At 39.7% G+C, this 22,244-nt stretch overlaps 1 protein-coding gene across 3 annotated transcripts in view; it reads right to left on the bottom strand.

The window, feature by feature from the left end:
- Positions 1-4,954: 4,954 nt before the first annotated feature.
- Positions 4,955-22,244, bottom strand: part of HJV (hemojuvelin BMP co-receptor) — an 89,314-nt gene continuing 72,024 nt past the window's right edge. For all 3 annotated transcript variants that reach the window (XM_078671521.1, XM_078671523.1, XM_078671522.1), the window contains 2 exons: positions 20,812-21,314; positions 4,955-11,609 (listed from right to left, as the gene is read on the bottom strand). In XM_078671521.1, coding sequence (XP_078527647.1) covers positions 10,950-11,609; positions 20,812-21,314 — 1,163 coding nt within the window. In that variant the 3' untranslated portion in view covers positions 4,955-10,949. The remainder of the gene's footprint in view (positions 11,610-20,811; positions 21,315-22,244) is intronic.

Below are 22,244 nucleotides of genomic sequence, written 5' to 3'. Positions count from 1 at the left end.
CAATAAATGCCTGTGAAAGTAATGTTGCGAATAACTATTGCTTCAAAGATGTTTGGATAATAGAGCCTAACACATCACAGGTCATTTTGAGAGCATTTATGTCAATTGCCCGTTGGTTAGTTGAGTTTTGTTCTTCCCAGGCCTAATCCCCGTGTGCCACGAAATAGGACTATGAGTGGGATCAGGCACCCCCAGCGCCCCCCCACCCTAGGTCGATGACACACTGCTGTATGAAGCCTCCTGATCCAAGCTTGTCTATACCCATTGTCTTGTTCACAGAACTAAAAGCCTGATTCAGAGTTTGGAGGACAGGGTTCTCCACCACAAACCTATCAAACCATTTATCCACCCACTCTATTATGGGTCAGGTGGACTGTCATCTTAACGAACCAACATCAGAAACTTTACTTCAACATACCATCAATGTAAAGACATGATAATACCCATCCTATTGAGAGAGGACGGTCTGATGCATTCCTTTTCATGTCTGGCACTGCCAGGAAAACTCTCAGAGATTGTTCAGAGGTCATTAGGTTTTTGTTTTTCAGTAACAAACTTCCACTTGGAGAGTTTGTGTTTTGAAAAACAAAATGTTTGGTGCGCTGCTGTTTTTCTGAAGGAGCAGAGGTCACCACTAGACCAGAAGTGATCTCTAAATATGGTGGTTATCTATCTATCAGGGTGGTAAATGTAATGTACTCTTCCACCCCGATGGACAGAGTGTAGACTGCCAATGTCTAGATCAGGCCCTATCACTCTTCTTAAGTGGGTGGTTTGTCTACAAACTCAAAGATGTGGCCATTTTTTTAAAAGTGTTGTATGAACCTTTGTGCCTCTACTGATGCATACCGCCCCTAAGATCCCTAGCCTTACCATGTGCCACCACTTCATCCATAAAGGTTCTGCCAGTCTTTACTTGAGAGCGTGCTCCTCCAGATCTTGTGTAAGCCATTTTATTGTTGACAACTTATTCATGCCCTGCTTGAAATTCCGTGTTCCCATACAAGCACCCTTTATCCAATTTCTCTAACAAACTCAGTAAAACAGAGCCTTTTGCATCTTGCGTGTTGATTGCATGGGTATGTTGTAACATGTTAAAACAAAACAAATTGTGATTTTTTTGGCAGCTTCTAGGGCACCAACAACATGGGAAACATTTAGAGCAACGTTATGTGTGCACTTAGGCAAAGCCTATTCCATGCTCCATCCACAAAGTTGTTGCACTGTTTCATGAGAACAATCTTGGGCATGCTGGCTAATTGGTTCACAAACTACAGATGGTTCAGGAATTTATCAGCAGACCTTTTCTTGGTCTTCATCATAGAAACGTTTTTAAGCCTGCTCTTTTATCACTTCACTCGTCGCCATTTAAGGAGTTTTCATATCAATGTTACGCCACAGGCGAACTCGCGATCCACAGCACCGCCCATTTCCTCTATGCCCGGCCGTGGTGCTGTACCGCGACGCCCCTAAAGAGGAGGGTGGGGCCCCACGGTACCGCATCGCGGCCCCCTACGGCCATTTCAACAGCGTCGCGGAAAGCACCTGCGAAGCCTGTTGGTTTTTGGGCATGCTGCATACTTGCACAGCGGCCCATCTGCTTCCTGAGGCACCTTGGGACATTACACTCACCTGATATGGGTGTCTAGTGATCCCCCTTCTTTGGTGGCCATATTATTGCACTTCCCTCCTTTCCCTATCCAAGATGGGTACACCTCTCCTTGCTGTTTTGTAACTTCCTGTTCCTGTATGTCACTTTCTGTTCCTGTATGTAATTTCCTGTTCCTGTATGTCACTTCCTGTTTTTTCTGTATATAAGGGATCAGAACCGTTCCTTCCTTGCATTGCAACACTTCTTGTTCCTGCAGGTGTGTCCTCACTCCTGTTGGTTCCTGCTGGTGTGTTTTCGCTCCTGTTGGTTCCTGCTGGTGTGTCCTCGCTCCTGTTGGTCCTGTGACTCCTCTTTTGGTGATTCCTTCCTTCCTTTGGCACTTTATTCCCCTTGCGCCTTCTATTCCAGCATGTCTTCCAGTCTTCTCCTGTTTCCTTTTTGGGCTCCTGGTTTTCCAGTGTTTTCTGGCTCCTTGTCTTCGCCTTCATTCCTGGAGTCTCATCATCAACATCAGAGGTTTTTCCCTCTGGGGTTTTTCCTCTCAGGACTCCATCTGCAGGACACTGGCTGCTTAGGCTTGCATGTCGGCAGCACCGTGGCTACCAGAAGGGGTCACCCCTATCTCGGCCAAACCAGGACTTACAAGAACCGAAGCCGGGAACCATCCCAACGCCTCGAGACTGTTAAGAGAGACCCTAAACCTAAAAATCAATGTGTTTGATTCACAAAGACATGTTCAATCCTAGATCTTCGTATTTTAGTCTTAGCTTTCATTGGTAGCAACTCCGCCAGCTTCTGAGATCTGAAGATGAATTTCTTCTTGAGTTTGATTAAAAACGATCGGAGTCTTGGTCTGCCGGCGAGATTTTTCCTCGCTCGCAATCACCAACATCAATTTGGCGAGCGCGAGCGAGGAAAATAAACCTCCCTGCGAGATTGCTCAATGCGGGTGGGTGGTCAGGTTTCTCATTGCGAGTGGTCACGTATGCTCACAACCGCTAGCGTTGAGAAACTTCCCGTTTGCATTGATAAAGCTGCCGCTCGGGTAAAAATCTACTTGAGCAGCATAAAAGGTAAGCTTGCGCTGTGCATGATGCTGTTCACAATGATTGCACAGTGCAGACAAGCATTCGGCAGTGTGCAATCACCGTGGACGGCATTTTTCTACTGCACTCCGCCGCTCTCGAAGCTCTGCGTAGTGCGACAGAGTTTTTTTTGCACTTGGCGTAGTGCAACTCCACGAACTCCACCCAAGGTTAGCTGCCACAAAATGGAACAGATTACCTCTGTTCTGCCAGCAGCCACTTTACCTACATTTCATGAACTATTGAAAGCTTGGTTGTTCTACTTGATCTAATTTAGTTTTCTCTCTCCATTCTTTCTGCTACAGGCTTTCCATTGGACAGCTCCAGTAATTGGTTTTTAAGCGCCAAAATTCCCCATGTAGGTGAATGTTTCCACTATATAAGTATAACATATGTAATTAAATAAATTATAATAAATTACCGCAAAGTCTTTCCTGCATCAGGCACTTAGGAATATCTAGCACTGCACATTCCAACACCAGCTGATTATGCAAATGAGGGAGCCTCTGATGTTCTATGAAAATGTCAAGCTCATAATTATCGGGTTTTCTTTCAAAATAAACAAAAAGCAAAACAAGCTTCCTGAGATGCACACTTTTTTAAACAAAATTATTTTTTCATTATTATTAATTAATATTCATCCTTTAAGTCCTTGGACCATTTCTAAAATGTTGCAACATGCTCTGGGCATTCTGCTTCAATGCCTCCTAGCGCTGCCAGTATACATGTTCATATATTCCAATAACATTAGAAAAATATTTATTTGACTATATTCATATTGTGATTTATTCCGTGAAAAAACACACATCATCCTTGACAGTTCACAATCACTTCTTTGAGATATTTAACCCAGTGCTTTAAATGGAACTACAGAAGTGCAGGTACTCACTATTTAGGGTACCTGCTTGCTCCAAAGGCCGGTAACCCCCCCCCCCCCCCCATTAAATGTATTGCATCACTGCTGAGTAGTGTCGGTACTCTCCCTTTCAAATTATAGAATTGCAGGTACTCAGTACAAGACATTACCTGCCCATTTAAAGCACTGATTTAAGCTTATGTTTTGTACAAACATATGTGCAATATGTTTCCTTGAATGCGTTTCAGACCTTACCGTATCCATCTTCGGCTGGTATAATAATTTGGTGTAGTGTTATTAATTGGGTGCACAAGCACACTAGGTATACTATACTGTACAATGTTATTTGTGCTGAGTGTTTTTGAGACTGTGAATGGGTTTTGGATGAGAACCACGCTGTGAGAGCATCTTTATGTGTGATCTGGTAAAGTTGAGTCTGACAAAAAGGGGAGTTTGTGACCGAATCGGAAATGCAACACATGTGCAAGATGTATCCCTGCACAAATATCATAAACAATGGCATAGCTATTAACCCCTCCCCCTTTAAAAATATATTCTGTAATAATTAGTTGGGTACAAGGGCTTTCAGTCGGGTAATGTGAAGTGTCTGTTGGATTTCACCTGGGGTTTTTATATTCCCACACTGACAAAAACACACACACTCTCTCTCGTCTGTTTTGAAGACCTTTGGAAATGTTGATTAGTTTGAAAGATATAGCATTTTAAGTACCCCTAATAATCTGCACTCCTCTCTCTTTCCACTGTTCCTTAAGCCCCCCCCCCCTCATGTACTGCTTCACATCTAATGTGTTTTCACAAGTTGTCCCAGCGTGATTGCTGGGAAATCTGAAAATCCCTCCCCCCATCATACTGCCCAAGCTACGCCCCTGGCAGTAAGTATCATGAGGTCAAACTTGCCAATATTTACTGGAGTAAAATGTTCCGCAAAATGAAGGACCGGTAGATCTTTCTGCTGTGAGCAGTGTGTAATTCACCACTATATTGGGATAACTCATAATTGACAATATTTAAAGCATCTGATCAATAATGATCCCACGCGTATAATTATTTGTCACATGCAACATAATCACACCAATACTGATCCCCTTATTCTTAAAGCCATACTAATATAAAGCGGACATACTACTCAAAGATGGTCTTGCAAGACCGGAAGGTTGGCAGTCTATTTGGAAGAGATGCATTGCGTTCACTCCTTTTCAGCTTGTGGTTGCTTTGCGGGACCCTCTGTAGTTTTGTGGTTATAGGGACACTGAACTTACTGCAGCGAGACATTAATAGCTGTACCAATACTTTTATTGTTATAGTTCTTGTAAATAGGCTCACCACTATTCCTGTTAGGATGCAAAAAGAATGATCCAGACCTGGCATGTGCAAGAGCAATAACTTTACATTCTTTTATTTCATCAAGGTGATTCAGTCTCCTCCTGGGCATAGTGGCCTCGTGCAATGGAGGGTACACATGATAAAACATCAGGAATTACAAATAGGATACAGTCATAGGGCCAGTCACATTTATGGGCTTGGTTAAGGGGTCATCCTGTGATGGGCACCACATTTAGAGACATCAAAGTAGAAGCAAGAGGAACATAAATGGCATTTGTGTCATAAAATAGCATTTAAAACATCTAGGGCCAGATGTAGGTAATTCCGATTTACCTACTCTTAAATACCGAATCATACCGATTCGGTATTTAAGAGTAGGTAAATTGGAAGTAGGCAGATGTAGGTAATTTTAATTTAACAATTACCGATTCTTACAGAATCGGTATTTACCGAATCGGTAAATACCAAATCCTGGCAGGGGGAACGGGGTGTCACTTTGACACCCTGTAGCACCCCAATTGCAGGCTTGTGTGCCATGTGGCACACATACATGCTCTAAGGGCATGTCTGTGTGTCACATGGCATAGGTGTACATGCACAGATGTGCATGTACACTGGAATTCGGTATTTTACCACCCAATAGGATTGGGTGGTAAATTAAGAAATCCTAAGGGCCTGTGGCACTGCAAACCGTGCCACCTACATATGGATTAACAGAATCGGTATATTTAACGATTCGGAAAAATACCGAAGTGGTAAATTTACCGAATCGGTAAATATACCGATTCTGTAAATTCCGAGCCACCTACATGTCAAAAGCCAAATACCGATGGCTACCTACATCTGGCCCCTTCTCCTGTAAGTATGAAAGTCACTGATGCCGCTGAATCCTCCTTAAAATGTTGTAAAAGGTTGCCTTTAAAGGACAAGGTCTGCTTGTATTGGCTACTGCAAGGCTGACATTACTCACCGTTCCCATTTTCTCTGTCCACGCATGCACACATGTGTGCACGCACACACACACACTCGAATTCTTTTTGACTCTGCTTCAGAAGCGTTTTGGGTGCACATATCAACTACTGATTACCTTCAGAGACTGACCCACTCCTTCCTTTACTTTTACTATATTTCCCAATGTCTACACTACAGAGCACAGCCCTTTCTTCCACTTTATCATTAATAATCATAACACACTTTCTTTTTCTGTTTCAAAAACTTGTATGCCTTTCAAAAATGTACCCGCAGCCATTTGACAGACCAATGTCATCTTCTTGAAACACCAAACAATCTCATCCTCACGTTCTCCAATACCCTCCTTATATGCACTTCCTGACTCTAAAATGGCTTCCATGCAGGAAATCGCTCGTTTACTTACATGATGTACTTTTTAAAGAGGTCTTTTGCAAAACTCGTATTTATTCAGGTTCACTGTCAAAACTTCGAAAGAAGTCTTTCTCCCATCTCAGGTAAAAGCATAATGCAGACTTTCATTTACCTTCCAAATACATTGCACCCCTTCCATCGCTCACATGCTCTAGAAGCCTCTTTCTTATCTGCATTTCCATCTTTACAATACTAATACAATTTTTCCTGATGTCTTTTGCAAAATCATATTCATTCAGGTTCACTGTCAAAACATTCCGAGAACAGTTTCCCCATCTCAAGTACAAACTTACTACAGACCTTGACTTATCTTCCAAATGCACCGCACCTTTTCGCAGTCTCAAACGTTTTCCTAACAAATTACCAGTGGGCTGGGTAAATCTCAGTTCCACCTTCAATTGTATCACATCTAACTAAAGGCTCATCCTGCTTTCCAACCAATAAATAGTATAAGTTAGTTTAATGTCACGGCTAATGTCTGTTTCTATGTCAATACCATAACGTCCATTTTCAGCCATACCTTCCTACTAGCCAATCACAGCCCACCGATATGTGAAAAAGTGGAATTAGAAACTATGTTCCACATGGGATCAATGGCAACGCCCAATCAGATATGTGAGTGCAGCTGCCAGTTTCACCTTCATTCCACGCCCACCCATGGCCATCTGTTACAAAACTAATGCTTTCCACCCCATGCATACTGAAAACATTCTCTTTTAACATCTGACCTTTTGCCACCATTTTCTCCCTTCTCATTCTCCCTCCAATCACAGCAAGGTTTTAGTACTGATATTTGCTACCATCAACCTGCCCTTTAGAAAATAAATAAATAAATAATCTTCTACCGGCTCATTCTAAGAAAATATACACAAGTATTTGTTATTGCTCTACAGTACGACATCTGCAGGGGAACAGATTCATACATGCTCATATAGGACGGCAATTAACTTGGATGCTTGAAGATGTTTGTTTGGTGAATCTCTTGTACATTTTGCATGGTACTAAAACACAGATCGGCTGCAATACAAAATCAGAAAGTACGAGGCACTACCATCGTCAGCTCCCCGCAAACTACCCGAGCACATCTTTAGTGATAAGCACTTTTTCAAAATGTTTTCCGGTACATATCTGGAAGCAACCACTGGTTTCTTCAAATGAATACTTTCATTTCTTATGTCACTGGGCCATGGCATCACCACTTGAGGCACATAGATGCATACTACGAATGCAGAGTGCTGCATCTTTGCGTGTGCACAAAATGTATACTCTGTGTGCTTAGACATAAATATAATGTACCATGGTCTAATATTTGTATTCAGAGCTCACATCTACCCTCACCTTATATATGTGCACATTATAACATGCCTAGATGTATACACATCAGCCTGTAGGGGACTCCTACACATTGTCCATTATACATTGGCATGTCCCTCACAGCAAGAAATGTGTTCAAGCAATTTGTGATAGAATACCTTGTGGGAATAATTAATGCCTGAGATGGAGCTGAAGAGGTATTAGAAAAGTGCACTTAAAAGCAAAAACCATGGAAAAACAGGAGGTCAAAACAGCAGCCTTTTCCAGTTTGTTACTGTTGTGATGTGGAGAAAATACATGATAGTGATAATTAGCAAATGTATGGAAAATATATTTGTAACTCTAATATCAACCTAAGGAGTACTAGTTAAAATGCATTGTTCATATATGGATCAATGTCTGACACCTTTAATGTATAAAAGTAAAATGTATGTATAATACTTTTAAGAAGGAGAATGTATACTGTATGAAAAGAATTATGCAAGAGGAACGTAAATGTGCTCAAGTAGAGATTATTAACCATAAATTCCTCATGTCAGGACCACTGGCATTATGCGGTCGGAGAGAATTAAATTATGCAACATGGTTGACTAAATTATATGACAACAAAAAGGAATATTAGACAGAGTAATTCAGCATATTTTTTTATAGTGGTACTTCATTATTTTGTACTTTATATACATGTTAACCCTGTGTGTGCACAGGTTGAATGAATGAATGAATGGAGATTTCTAGAGCGCACATAGCTGCCCTGAGGCGTCCAAGCGCTAAGAATACCAACTGGAGCTAAAGTAGGGAAGAGGAGTGTCAGCTGAACTGTTTAAATGATGAACAGAACAGGTTTCAGCTCATAAGAACCAGTGAACACCAAAATATGGATATAATCAACTGAAAGTCAACCAGGCCATCTTTGCAAAGGGTCTTCTAATGTAGCAACACAAGTAGCCATCTTTTTAGTAACTTTTGATCGGCTTGAGTTGGAAGCACTTTTTCTTGGAATCTACACATTATGCAGCAGCTGATGCATTATGTGTCACATGCTGTAAATCTTTAATTATATTGATAATGTTGCGGTGGAAAGACTCACATAATCACAGTAGCTCCTGTTTTTCTGCACATATCCTGAATATTTACAACCAGGAGATATGTAAGTGAATTGTCAATATGTAGGTTCCCTGGGTTTTATTGAATGTTACATCAGCATTCTTCAAAGCCTGTCTTTGAGACCATTGGGGGGGGGGGTACACAGTAAGGTAAAGAAGCATGTAGTTGTTTCTTTATGGTTGGGCAGTGGTGATGTATTATAAAGAGAATATAGCTGGAAGGCAGAGAGTTCTGCCAGTGTCTTGTCTCTTCCTTCATTGATCGACCTCAAATTCCTAGGTTAACCATTTGAATATTCTCTTTGGATCTCTCAATTAGTAAAGGCTGATGGGGTCTTATGGTGCTTTGGCGATTAGTGGCTCGTTCATATACCAACGTGCACGGGTCACAGCTTTAATTTATCCCTGGAAGCAAACAGTGTATGGGCAAGCACAGGAAAAAATATATGTTTGTGGTAATGTGCAAAATAGGAAATATTTTTGCAGTCAACCACAACATTTTAAAAAATATAGCAGCTTGAATAGGGATGTCAGAAGTCAGCCTCTTTCTATCTCTAATTGAGCCTGAAGCAGTCTGGAAGTGTGTGGTGACATCTACATCCTCCCTTAATGTGTCTTGTTATGTGTCAGAACCGCCACATTGCTTTGTACTGTATGCCTACAACAGGCAGAAGCTTTTAACGCCTTTTACTTTTGATGGTATGTTAAAATATCTGTTAATTCGACAAAGAGATACACTTCTCCCTTGTGTTGTGACTGACGGAGTTTAATAGCAAACACGTTGAGATTTTGTCAACATCATTAATTGGCTTTTTATGGTGTGGTGTATTCTTTGAAATCGTATGGTTAGAGTAAAATAAAAATCTCTCCTTCTAGAGGGAGGGCTGTTTCGGCAACCATGTTTTTGCATCTAACGTCTGTCTCACTCTCGTGGGACGAGGCGACCACCGTTGGAATTGCTGTGCTTTGTATTGTATCTGAATACCAGGTGATAGTTAGCCATCAAAATGCCAATGGCAAGATATCTATCTTACCCTTTATTTCTATAACCAGGAGCGTAGCTTCGGCGGGGGGGTATTTGGGGTGTTACACTCCCTTAATAAATGTATTTTCTGGGAAATAGTTGGGTACAAATGCTTTCAGTTGAATATGGTGAAGTGTCAGAATTCACCCAGAATTTTTACATACACACAATCTCTCTTTCTCTCTCTTTTGAAAGTCTTCAAAGACGTTGTTTTTTAACAAAATATTCTGTTTCCCCTCACTTAGCACCCTTATCAATCCATGTTTCTCTCCCTTTTCAGTGCCCCTTAAGCCCCCATATGCGCCCTACCTGTCCTGTAATGTATTTTAACATGATATGCCAGCGTGATTGTTGGAAAATCTGACACTCACCCCCCCAGTCTTACTGACCAAGCTACGTCCCCCATCTATTACTTGTGCATTGTCGCTTCTCAGAGCAAACTTAGGAATTGCACCAGTAGGAACCTTGCGTATTGAGGGAGCTCATAGTTCCACAGATTGCTTAATGGCAGTGTGTAGGACATTAATAGAGCCTGGAAGTAGTATTCAATGCCATTGGAAGACAAGACGTGGATTGCCAAGCATTTCAGGCAGACTTTTCAACAGGTTTTCAGGTTTGATGAAAGATCATATTTTACAAGAACAGGGGGATACAGCTGGTGAGAGTGAACACACCACACCCTCCTAGATATTGATACATTATTCACACACCTACCATGTGATGGGTTTCCTAAGCCTGCCAAATAAAGGGTTGACTTTATGCAGTCCTGCTAAGCAGTCTTGACACTTCCTAATCCAACAATACCATCTTGCAATTATACTCCAAGACTATGTGGGCACCGCTCTAGGATACTTCTTATGGAGGTGAAGCCTTACCCTGCCAAACAGGTAGATTGTATTGCCCGATATATGTCAAGTCAGAGTACCCTGTTTTTCAAGGCCATCACAGCTTTCAGAGAATAGGTGGTGTATGCCCATCCTGCTTGTGGACCCTAGAGAGAAGGTCTGTATGTAGTCTTAGCCTGTTGGCAAAGGATATGATGCATCCAGGCCTGTTGACATAGAGGGTTCAGTTCTCCTGTCTCAAAGTGAGTTAGTCTGTTCTTTTTATCTCGATTGTCACAATTAGAGCATTGATGGGTTTGATGCTGACTACTGCATCCTTTTCGCCCCTTGTTGAGAACCATACACCTTTTGAATCAGTTATGCGTACCATTGTCATGGCATTATTAGGTTACTATTTGCAGAATTAAAAAAATAGTAGAAAACAGCACAGGTGTTGCAGAAACATGACTGCTGTCAGACGTGCTGCTGAATATGTGAAGTTTTTCAGCATCCGGGTGAAAGGCTCTGGCATCTGCCAGTGCCCACTGAGCAGCAGTGGTAAAGTTTGCATCCCCTGACATGATGACATCAAACACACAAGACTGGAAGTATGCATCCTCCACTGGCAGCTTCTCCTTGCACATAGTCCTGGCAGAATCAAGGACTGCTGATGATGGTCGGCTGGGGTATGTAGTCCTGGAGATTTGCTGGCGTGACGGGCAGCCCCCAACACAGAGCTGCAAGTCTTGTTCCTCTGTGGAGGACCGGGCTACCTCTTCTGTAGTGCGAATAGAGAAAGATAGCTGCAGTCCGAGCTGCCGGATGGCGATGGTTGTGCCAATGTAAGTGGCCTGGATCTCAACATGATGTCCAGATTCTAACTCACGGATGGTCAGGCTGCCTCCACCAGGCCTGTCACCTCCGTTTACAGACCCATCATCGAAGGCAGCTGGCACATTGTCTATTTCCGCCTGGTACACCTTTTGGTCGATGCATGCATCTAGTTCTGGCTGGTATTCTTTTTGGTCGATGTAAGTCTTCATGTTTTTGAAAATAATTGTCAGCTGTAAAAAGAAAAGCATTGAATCAGTGGCACAGTCATAATGTAAGAGTCATGCAGTGGAAGAACACTACTCCATTGCAAGTACATAAAACATTTTTTAAACTGAATGGGTTTTAGTCTACTGCACAGAGTTCCTGCTTGTTAGAGTCTCTGTTGAATTTTTGTAAATATATTGTTCCATTTCTTTTTCGCACTTTTCCTTTACTGCCCATATTTCTACTCCACTCCTGCCTCTTTGTTAGGTTTCATTTACATTGGATCTCATTTCATTAGATCTCTTTGTTAGACCCTATTTCCACTTTGACTTGTATTCTCTGTTCTCAATATATCATTCAATTACTCCTTCTACTTACCTTTCTGCCTCTTAGAATCATGGAGCTGATTTTTGAACTGATTGTATGGTCCCAAAGCCTGCGGTTCACAAAATAACAGGCTTCGCTACTGCACATTCAGGAAGAGCAATGTACTAAAGGTAATCTAAGAGTTGGATAGTCTTTTTCAAGTTTTGTGACAATTGTACACTATAGAACAGCTTTAGCCATACAGTTGATGCTAAGGATCAAATCTGAATCACCCAAATACGCTGTATGTGTCATACCCGATGAACTTAAGCAAGTCTTCTGTGCAAGGAAATACACCATAAAGATTTAGTAGTTGTGCATCGAGCAATCATACATGTAGTCAAAACATTTAAAGGGAATCCTCAAAAACCGCACTAAGGCCACAGTTTAGTCCCCATTTGAGGGCAGAGTACATTAGATGTCTGGCTACTATAGCCTTAATTTTGGTCATGAATGATGTGATATGATATTCTTTGCTAAAGGAGAACTTTCAACCTCCAAGGTCTCAAGACAATATTGATGAAGTACAACAATTAACTGTGAAAAGATGTGAAAGAAAACGCAGTAGAAGATGAAACACTTAAGTTTTTACTCTCTTTCATGAAGTATGGTGTTACTTTTCAACTCTCAAATTAGGCTGTAGGGTGGAGCTTCCTACAGACTAAGGCATTCATTAGAGGAACTTCAGGGAACCTGATTTGAAACCAGTCACCTGTTGGTTATTGATAACACTGAATGTGGTCATTATTGGTCTTCTGGAGTCCCTATCAATTATAGGATTTGATTCTCAAAATGAAGGATTCCACTGAAAATCATTGTTTGCGCACTCATTTTCACTTTTTTCTCCTCGTTATGTGCACTTTTTCAAATATTGAATGTGCCAGTTTTCTGACAAAACTCGCAATTCTGATTAAGCAGAAACTCAAGTTTAGAAACAGAATGGGATAGCAATCCAGCTCACAATTAGCCTCTAGGGGCTTTGTCACCAGTAATGTTTTAAGAAAAAAAGTAGGATTCTTGAACAGGAGTTTTAAATGCAACATAGATGTTAAATATGGTCATATGTAATTTCATAGAAAAAAACATATAATGGAATACTACTACTGAGAAACTGTTTCATCTAAACTGTTTAATGGGAATTTCTAGAATTAATGGCACTTGCTTTTCCCTAGTAACTGATTCACAGAATGTATTTTTGTCGAAATTGGCTTTTAAAAGCTTTTTTTTCATGTAAATGCAATGATTGCAGATCTTACTCTCAGAAACAGTTTTGTCAGGGATATTTATTTTGGTGCTTCACTACAGATGACATTATTTTATATTAATATATTTACCTTGTCAAACAATTACTTCAGATGCTTTTAATTCGCTGACCAATCACCACCTATAAACACAATTCACCTGTGACCCTTGACAAACCTTAAACACTATCAATCCCTCTCCTATGAAGCCCCCACCACACCTAACTACACTCATCCCAAAAGACTAATAGCCCTATCTACCCCAAAGATCAACCATCCCTGAAAAATTAAATCAATTACTACTGCTAACTCCACCCATTCCTACTATACCTAAACCCCACCCATCCCATACCCCTTAAAACACCTCAGTACACCAAAACTCCACCCATCCCTAAATCCTAAAACATCCTCACCACCCTTAAACACTGCCCATCCTTGGCACATAAGAACTACTCACCACCACCCTAAATTACTTATCCCAGAACCCTAAAAACCCCTTTGTACATCTAAACTCAAGTCATCCCATAATCCTTAAAACCCCTCACCAGCCTAAACTCCACCCCATCCTGAACCCTAAAAATTCTTCACCACCCGAGCCACTACCCATAATTGAATCTTAAAAACACTCAACAGCCCTAACATCCGCTCATCCATGAATACCAAAGCCCCTCCACACCCTTACTCTTCACCTGAATGGATGAAATTAATGAATGGAATGAAATGAATGAAATGAAATTCGTGTTTGTCCCTGTAACATAAAAATACCTCACACACCTAAACACCACTCATCCATGAACCCTAAAAACCTCTCACCACCCCTACACTCCACCCATTTCTGAACTTTGTAACCCCTTTTTATACCCGAACTCCATATATTACTGATCCCTAAAAAACCTTCATCACCCTAAAGATTACCCATCCCTGAACCCAAAAAACTCATAGTAGTCCTAAACATCACCCAAGTTTAATGTAATTTTGGATGTTTCCTAAAATTATCTTTCCGTTAAAATGTTTCCCCCTTTAAATTTTAATTTTTTTGTATTTCCTTAAAATGTATTTCCTTAAATTTGTTTTCCAAGATTTGGTGTCCTCCACTGTGGTTTCTCAGTTTTCGTTTTTCATTAATTCACACACATCAGTTTAATATATGCTCAACTCAGATTACGGAGGGACAGATAGATCAACCTGTATCCTTTTCTGCTCCAGCACCAAATATAATGAGCTCATCAAATCTAAAAAAATGCTTGAATGGCTTTTAAATAAACAGTTTTCTGCCTGCCACATTCTGACTACATTGTAATTCTCAGATGTAGTATTGTGGAAGACTCAGATCCATTGTGTCAACAAAGAGAAGTGAAAAGAATCTCAAATTTGATGAAGTTGAGTTCAAATAAGTTGACTGACATTACCCACTGAAAAAGTGCTGATTTAACGTTTGGTTATGATGCACGGTCCTATTCCTACATTGAAGGTCATTTGGGCGTCATTAGTGCGCATGATAAATTTTACTTTATAAGAATGGATCATAGGCTTGCGGTTAGCAAAGAAATAAGTTGTAACCGTTTGAACAACTGTTGCAGTAAAAATTTGGTTTATCTCCTCATATGCCCATGTGGGTTTGGGTATGTAGGAAAAACCAGTCGTGAACTGCGCACAAGGGTGTTGGAACACAAATCAGCACTAAGAACAAAGAAGGAGAATGCACCTCTAACAAAACATTTTTCACAGCTGAACCACAGTTCCAATGACTTAACGGTGGTTCATATTGGAGAAAGTAACAGGTAATAGGAGAGGAGGCAATTTTGATAAGAAAATAAAATTGAGGGAACAGTGGTACATCTGTAAACTAAACACTGTCCGGAATGGTTTGAACTCTAGAGAGGACTGGATGTCCATTATCCAATAATATCGCCTTCTCCAAGATAAGATAGAGGATTACAATCTCTGTATAGAATTAGGTAATATATCTGTTCCAATTTAGAAGTCAAAAATGTTGTAAAATAAGCTCTTAGTACTTCTTAACCATTGTTTTGCAACGTTACCCATGAAATATGCCAATATGATTAAAATCTAAGTCTTGGTATTGTTTAACCATTGCTCTGTATAAACTAACATTGGAGGTTGTTTTTTTAGGTTATATCTCGTTCTCAATGTAATTAAGGATGGGCACTGAAATGTATTTATTGAGTTCTTATTGATGTCTGTCTTTCTTTCTTTTGTTCCATGGGTTTCTATTTGAGGACGTCTTGGCAAGATTTTATATAAAATATTGTTATTATTTGAATAATAATAATGGGATCACAAGGATCAATAGGGTCCCCAATAAAGCCTCTATTGTGCAGTGAAAAGCCACAGCACCAAAAAAAGTAACCAACAATTGTAACGTAAATCGTAGTTAAAATTTAGGTAATGGTTCCTCAATAAAGCTTTAATTGTGATGGGAAAAAATATAGTATTAAAAAATCAACCAGACCATGTAACATCAAACGTAGGTCACGTGTCTCTTACGCTTACGTTCAGTAGCGTAGATGCTGTACGGTGGTTATTTAAACAGCGCCCTTTAAGGAAACCGCGTTTTTACCAGCCGCTACAAGTAGACGAAAAAGTTTCCTGCTTCCCGGTTCTCTGCAAGAGGTAAGAGCATGTACGTAGAGATAGACGTATATGGGGAGCGAGAATAGTGGAGTAAAAGAGCAGTGGTCTAGACGAGTGTATCCACCGCACCGCACATAAAAGCAACTGGTGCTGGTTATGCCTAATGAAGGCTAATCTAAAGTACACCGCGGGTGAGGTTCTGTATCCTTTTTTTCTCCCCTTTTTTAGATACAATCCAGATAGGTAATAATGGGTCTTGTTTCTCTTGTAGCGAAAAGGGCCACAGAAGCATAAGGACCCTTAGAACAAATATTCTAAGAGATAAGTAAGTTTCTGACTATATATACAGTAATAACACTGTGACATTATAAATTAGAATGAGAAGGGACAGAAAGATTATATAAACTTATGTTTCTTTATTCGAACTGAATAGATTCGGACAATGAAATTATAGCCGCTGTGCATGAAGGGAATCCGGTTTTAAAACAAACTCAAACAGTAGTATTTAGGTGGGTGAAAGTATAGTTTTCTATAAATGTTACACCAATAGGAATAACTAGGGTTACTAAGTCTTTGCCGCACCCAGGTGCCTCATTTTACTTCTAGAAAATCGGTATAGCGTAACTTGCTACTGACCTCGAATCACTGCAGATAAGCGTTTGGCAGAGCATTAATTTAAAATGGGAATATATAAATAAGTAGGATATCTTGTATATACAAGTGTGTCTGCCCATAAGATTGGAGATAAATAGGAAGGACAGTTTAGATGCTCACTGAACTTAAAAGACATATTTGTTTTGGTTTTATATGTGGTGTTGTAGCAGGTAAACCCGGACTGGTTTGCCTATAGTGAAATTTGGACCTACGTAATAGCGACCAATGAGCGTTTCTATGAACGATATTACTATATCATAGGTAAGCGTTGGTACTTAAATTATAAACAGAAATGCATGTGAGGAGGATGTTGATGAATGCAAGTTTTGAATGGCGAGCAAAGAGTAAAATGAATGGTCTGGATATAATAAGGGCATTGTTGGGACCAGGAGTAGCAATGTGCCTGTATCACAAACTGCAGATGTTTTCTCATGTTCCTTTCTCTTTTTCCTGTTTTTCTTCCCAAGAAACTTCCCCTTCTTCTTTAAGGAAAATATTGTTTTGGGCAATGATTATTATGATGCTGTTTTGTAAAAATGAACTGAAGTATTGCAGTGTAATACTGTCAGGATGTTAATATTTACTTAATAATTACATGCATCTACATTTTAGATGTTTTTATCGCTGAGAGCATTAATCCATGTAGTCTTGAAAAAGAAGATTTAAAAAAAACTATACCTTTGAAACGCGTCGACGCCTGTTTTCCATAAACTCACCGCTCTCAATCTAACTCAAATGCTGATGAAGTTTGATACATTAGGGTGATTGTGTATAGCATTTTGGTAGTGGTTGTGGTACCTTATGTCAAAATTTAATGTCGATGTTATCTCTCGTGTTATTTTTTATGAATTATCTGTGAATTTGACAATTATATTGTGTGTTGTTTTTAATGGAAAAGAAACTTTTTCACTTTTCTTTATATATGATATGTTTTTACCCTTGTACACATTTTTTTATAAAATCAGCATATTAATACATCAATTGTAGGTTTCTGTGCTAATATATGGACTGTTGGTGCTAACAGTGGTCCCTTCTACCAAATGCGTTATGGTTGTGGGGTGAATGTAAGTGTGTTTGTGAAGGAATATGGTTTATCTCTAATCTAAGTACTCCCAGGGGACGCTTACTTTAGAATTGATTTTGGATCCTAGTACTTTGGGTTCCAGAGGGATTCCTCTCTTTTTTTTAAGAATTTGTGGTTGAAGACAACATTTAAATTGGAGAGGCAAACAAATCTGAGCTTTTATTGACTCTCCTTCAGGAAGGTCTGAGGATGTTGACTTATAGGGAATTAATGTGACCACCTTTGTGAGAAAATATATCAATGACTTCACCAGTTGAGTAATAACAATAGCCGACATTGTCAAAGGAGTGGCAGTTAAGATTATTAAATGGGGTAGAGAGATCTAGCATGATGAGAGCTCTGACACTACTATCGTCAAACTCTTATCTGAGATCATCTTGAACGGAGACCCCGACACTTTCCATTCCCTTTGGAGTTGGAATCATGTTTCAAAATGGTAAAAATTGTATTTGTTTGTTTAAAGATTGCAAAAGAATTTTAACTGTCTGTTTAAGAATTTTACTGTACTACTGTAAAAGATTGGCCTAACATTTACTGGGTCAAGAAATATTTTTTTAAGTTAGGGCATCATTAGAAAGAATTTATAATCAGGGGAATAAATATTTGACCAAACATTTAATAGGTAGTAAAGAAAGTGATCCATTGAGTTCTCTGAAGTTTTCAATACTTGCTGTGCGAAGACGTTCTGAAAAAGAGGATTTGCTGGAAGTAAATTGTTTCTGAGCTGGTAATTCACAAAAATGATGTCTCGTGTTACCAAACTTCTTATCTCATGGTCAACACCTTATAAGTAAGGCTCCCTGTTTTCTGTTTTTACTGATTTTTACAGATAAATACAGACAGAAAACCATTTATTTTTTTGTTTGCATTTATTTTATAAATGTGGATAAAAACAGAAATTGAGTGCTTTTTGAGTGATTCTAAACACATTTTGCCATGACTGCCAGGCCAATAACTGTGTGCATTGATAGGTAAGGAGGTTGAAAAAGAAAGGGATTTTAGTAAAGAGGGTTAAACAGCAGTAGCTATGCACAAGGATAAACCTGAAATGTGCATAATTTCAAGTAAGTGCATTGATTTATCTTCTGCGGGTGTTCATATCACTGAAACCTGGCAATTGACTGCATATTTATTGGTTAAATACATGTAGAAATATTCCAGTTTTAGTTTTATTTTGTCTCAAAATCCATAATAAATATGGATAAATACAGATAAAGTTCACACAAATAAAAATATGGATACAGACAGAAAAGACAAAAAAAGAAATACCATAAAACCAGGAGCCCTACTTGTAAGTCCGATACGCATCTAGCTGAGAGGTTAGACTGTGTCAACACAGATGAATGAATGAAAGAGGGGGTTTGTAAAGTGCAGCAGTTACTACCAGAGTGTCTGGGCGCTAAGGGAAATGGTCAGTAAGCCAGCTGCAAGAATCAAGCTGGCAGAACCGTTCCATCTCTTTCGTTTGGTATGGGGAATCGTTAACAGCCTTGCTGACTGAGAATGTAGGGTTCTTTTAGGAAAGTATTCCACTATCCTATTGGACAAATAATTGGGTGAAGCCTTGTAGTAAGTGGCATGAGAGTTGCAAGCTGTGCACATGTAAAAGAGAGAAGAATGGCACATGACATGAGACTTTCCAGGCAGGATGTGTTTCCTTTTCTGTGATTGGTAACAAGAAGAGTACTTGCTAATTGTTCAATACTTAAGTGTCCTATATTGCCTTATTTTTGCCTGACTATTAATGGTCACCTGGACAGTCAGGGACTTTTCTTCTTTTTCAACTGTAATAAACACGTAAGGAGGAATTGCATCATCAGTACTTCTGGACAACATCTACAAAGGATCCAGACTGGGAACAGAGGAAAGCTTGTTAGGATTGTAATGAAAAGGAGTAGCAACCAGTAGGAGGGTTTACTTAACCTTGTTGTTACCCAATTGTCCTTCTTTCTTGTCACAGGCATAAGCAACAAGGATACAGAGAGCCTCATCAAACTGTGACTAAATGCTCAAAATAGGACATCAATAAACAGAATTTTTCTGTGTATCAATAGACCAAAGACACTGAGGGAAGGAGCAATGTGCTAGGTTTCAAGTCACATGGAGTCCTAAATAGACCTTTATAATGGAATAGGATGCCTACATGGCCACTCTATAAATGTTTAACATGTAGACACTGTGAATTTCAGTCCAAGAGACTGCTATTCCGGTAATGGGCTGCGCTAGGCAGTGAGCTCAAATGAATGTTAATTTTAACCACCCAAGCCTATGGAGACGTTATTCCTATTTTCAAAAACCCAAAGGAATTGAATAGTTCATGCAACTTTCTGAAGAATTCTGACCCAAATAAAGACATTTGTGGCCAGATCGCAAACCTATTTTGAATGGTGTCATTTCATGCCCTCAGTGGTAAGTTAAAGTAGTTCAGGATGCAAACACTCTTTACCACCATATCATGAAATTAGGTTTCTGAAGGTGGTAATGTGGGACAAGAACATTTGCACATATTTGATGTGTGGTGTTGAACGGTTCTGTTGTTTTGCATACTGCAGTGTTTTTGAGCATTAGCATTGCAGTGTGATGATGTGGTGTTGCGTTGTGGTTCTTGTGCTGTATTGTGTGTCAGCTGTTTTGATGTGGGCGCAGGTATTTTGTGTTATGTTGTTTGGGTATGTGTTTGAGTTATGTTCTGTTGTTTACTTCAGATATGTCAATGCTCCTATATTTCAAGCCTTTCAAGCTCCAGTGATAAGCAACCGTATAACACTGTCTGTGATGGTAAAAGCACAGTGCTTCAAGACAACAGTCAGCCCAAAACTGTAGCAGAGTCTGTGTCTAAATTTGTACTCCCAGTCCTCCCTTTTGGCCTAATTCTCACTGCGGAGATTCCGCCCTCAGTGAGGGGACTCCCCCCACGACTGAGGGGTCTCCGCCATGAGTGCGGAGGACCTTTGTGAATTAAGCCTTATATGTGTATCTGTCTCATCCCTGTGATACTGATAAAAATATGCCAATGGGTTGGATAATAACATCACTTAGAGAAATTCCTCTTGTGGACTGTGCAATATAAGTATACAAACTATTTAGTCCTGCTATACTATAACACTGCAAAAATACAAACATTGATTCATGGGATAACCCCTAATGTAAACAGATGCATCCTGTCTCTCTGCAGCCACACTACTCCTGACGCCCGAAACTATAAAACATTTTGCTGTGGTTGGCAGGCAGTAGTTAGTGAAATGTTGCATTGATTCTTAGCATCATTCGGAATGAGTAGGGTGTTACCTTTCCAGTCACAGTAGCATTGAAGCCGTTCATTACTGGGTAGTTGGTTGTCTGCACAAATAAATATTTGTTGTCCAACAGCGGCCAGGAACCCCTCACTCTGCATGTGTGGAAATCATCACTGAAGGTCCGAACATGTGGGTCTCCAAAGACCCCGCAATGTAGGTAATTGGGGGGCATGCCATGTTTGTAGCGATAGGTCTTTTCGTAGTTGCAAACATCAGGCATGCCTGGAGCTTCTTGGTTAGGCAGCGGAGGCCGTGGCCTAGGTTGAGATGTGGGGCCATCCTTGGAGCAGTTGTTCTGGATCATCAGGTCTTCAATGCCGTGGACTGCAGAGTGATAGCCCAAGTCACCCCTGCAGGTACGCGCAGTCTTTCGAGTGCACTGCGAGAACGAGCGCAAGGCGTTGCATTTGGCGGTGCTTTTAGTAGTGCCTTGCAGTTTCATGGTAGCAGCTATATAATCCGAATTACATTTCGTAATCTTACACTGGGAGGACACTGTAACAGAAATCAAAAGAAATTGGGCATTTCATTAAACTGTGAGGTACACTTAAAGGCAACTGTACATCCTGAAAGTCATATAAAAAAATTAGATACTCCTGATTTTATGCAAGGGATATTAGAGGTAAAATATGGAGAAAAAATCCTCTGTATTGAACATTGATCTCAATAAGTACCAAAGTCAAGATATATAAGTGAGATATATATATATATATATATATATATATATATATATATATATATATATATATATATATATATATATATATATATATATATATATATATATATATATATATATATATATATATATTTCTGTTAGGAAAAAAAATATATATATAAATATCTTATGCCTTTATGCAAATAAGGTTCTAACCATGTTACAAATTGGGGTGAATTGTTCCTGCTACTACACACCTGTATAAATAGCATCCCTTGTGTCACACATTTGAGTAAATATGCCACTTGTATTATCGATTGAAATATATCCATTTGACAATTACAAACCTTGGGGAATTGTACTCTGGAAATCTGCAAAAAATGTGTCTCTTCATCAGTTACAGATATAAATTAATATGTGCTTTCCTCTTTAGCAGGCTCCTCCAATGGGTAGTTTGAGAGCTACTGGTAGCTCTCCGGCTAATTTTAAGTGACTCTCTTGTGTTCAGCCCAGCCTACTAAATTGGAAACTTTTGCTTGGCTGAACTAATATATATGTATGCCACAATTGTGTATTCAAGACAAAATGAGTGTATTTTAAGAACTCAGAACCTGATGTTTGGATAACATTTTCTGAATTTCCAAAATATATTTAAAGCTGATTTTTTAGATTTATTACTAAAATTATTACTTCCGTGCCAGAGGCACTGCCAGCAGTGGCTGACCAAATCCTTTTTTTTCATTACTGCTAGCAACCCTGCCTAATGC

The sequence above is a fragment of the Lissotriton helveticus genome, chromosome 12 (assembly GCF_964261635.1).
Source record: "Lissotriton helveticus chromosome 12, aLisHel1.1, whole genome shotgun sequence".
NCBI lineage: Eukaryota > Metazoa > Chordata > Amphibia > Caudata > Salamandridae > Lissotriton > Lissotriton helveticus.
The sequence above is the reverse complement of the archived record's forward strand: the minus strand, read 5'-3'. Positions and strand labels throughout refer to the sequence as shown.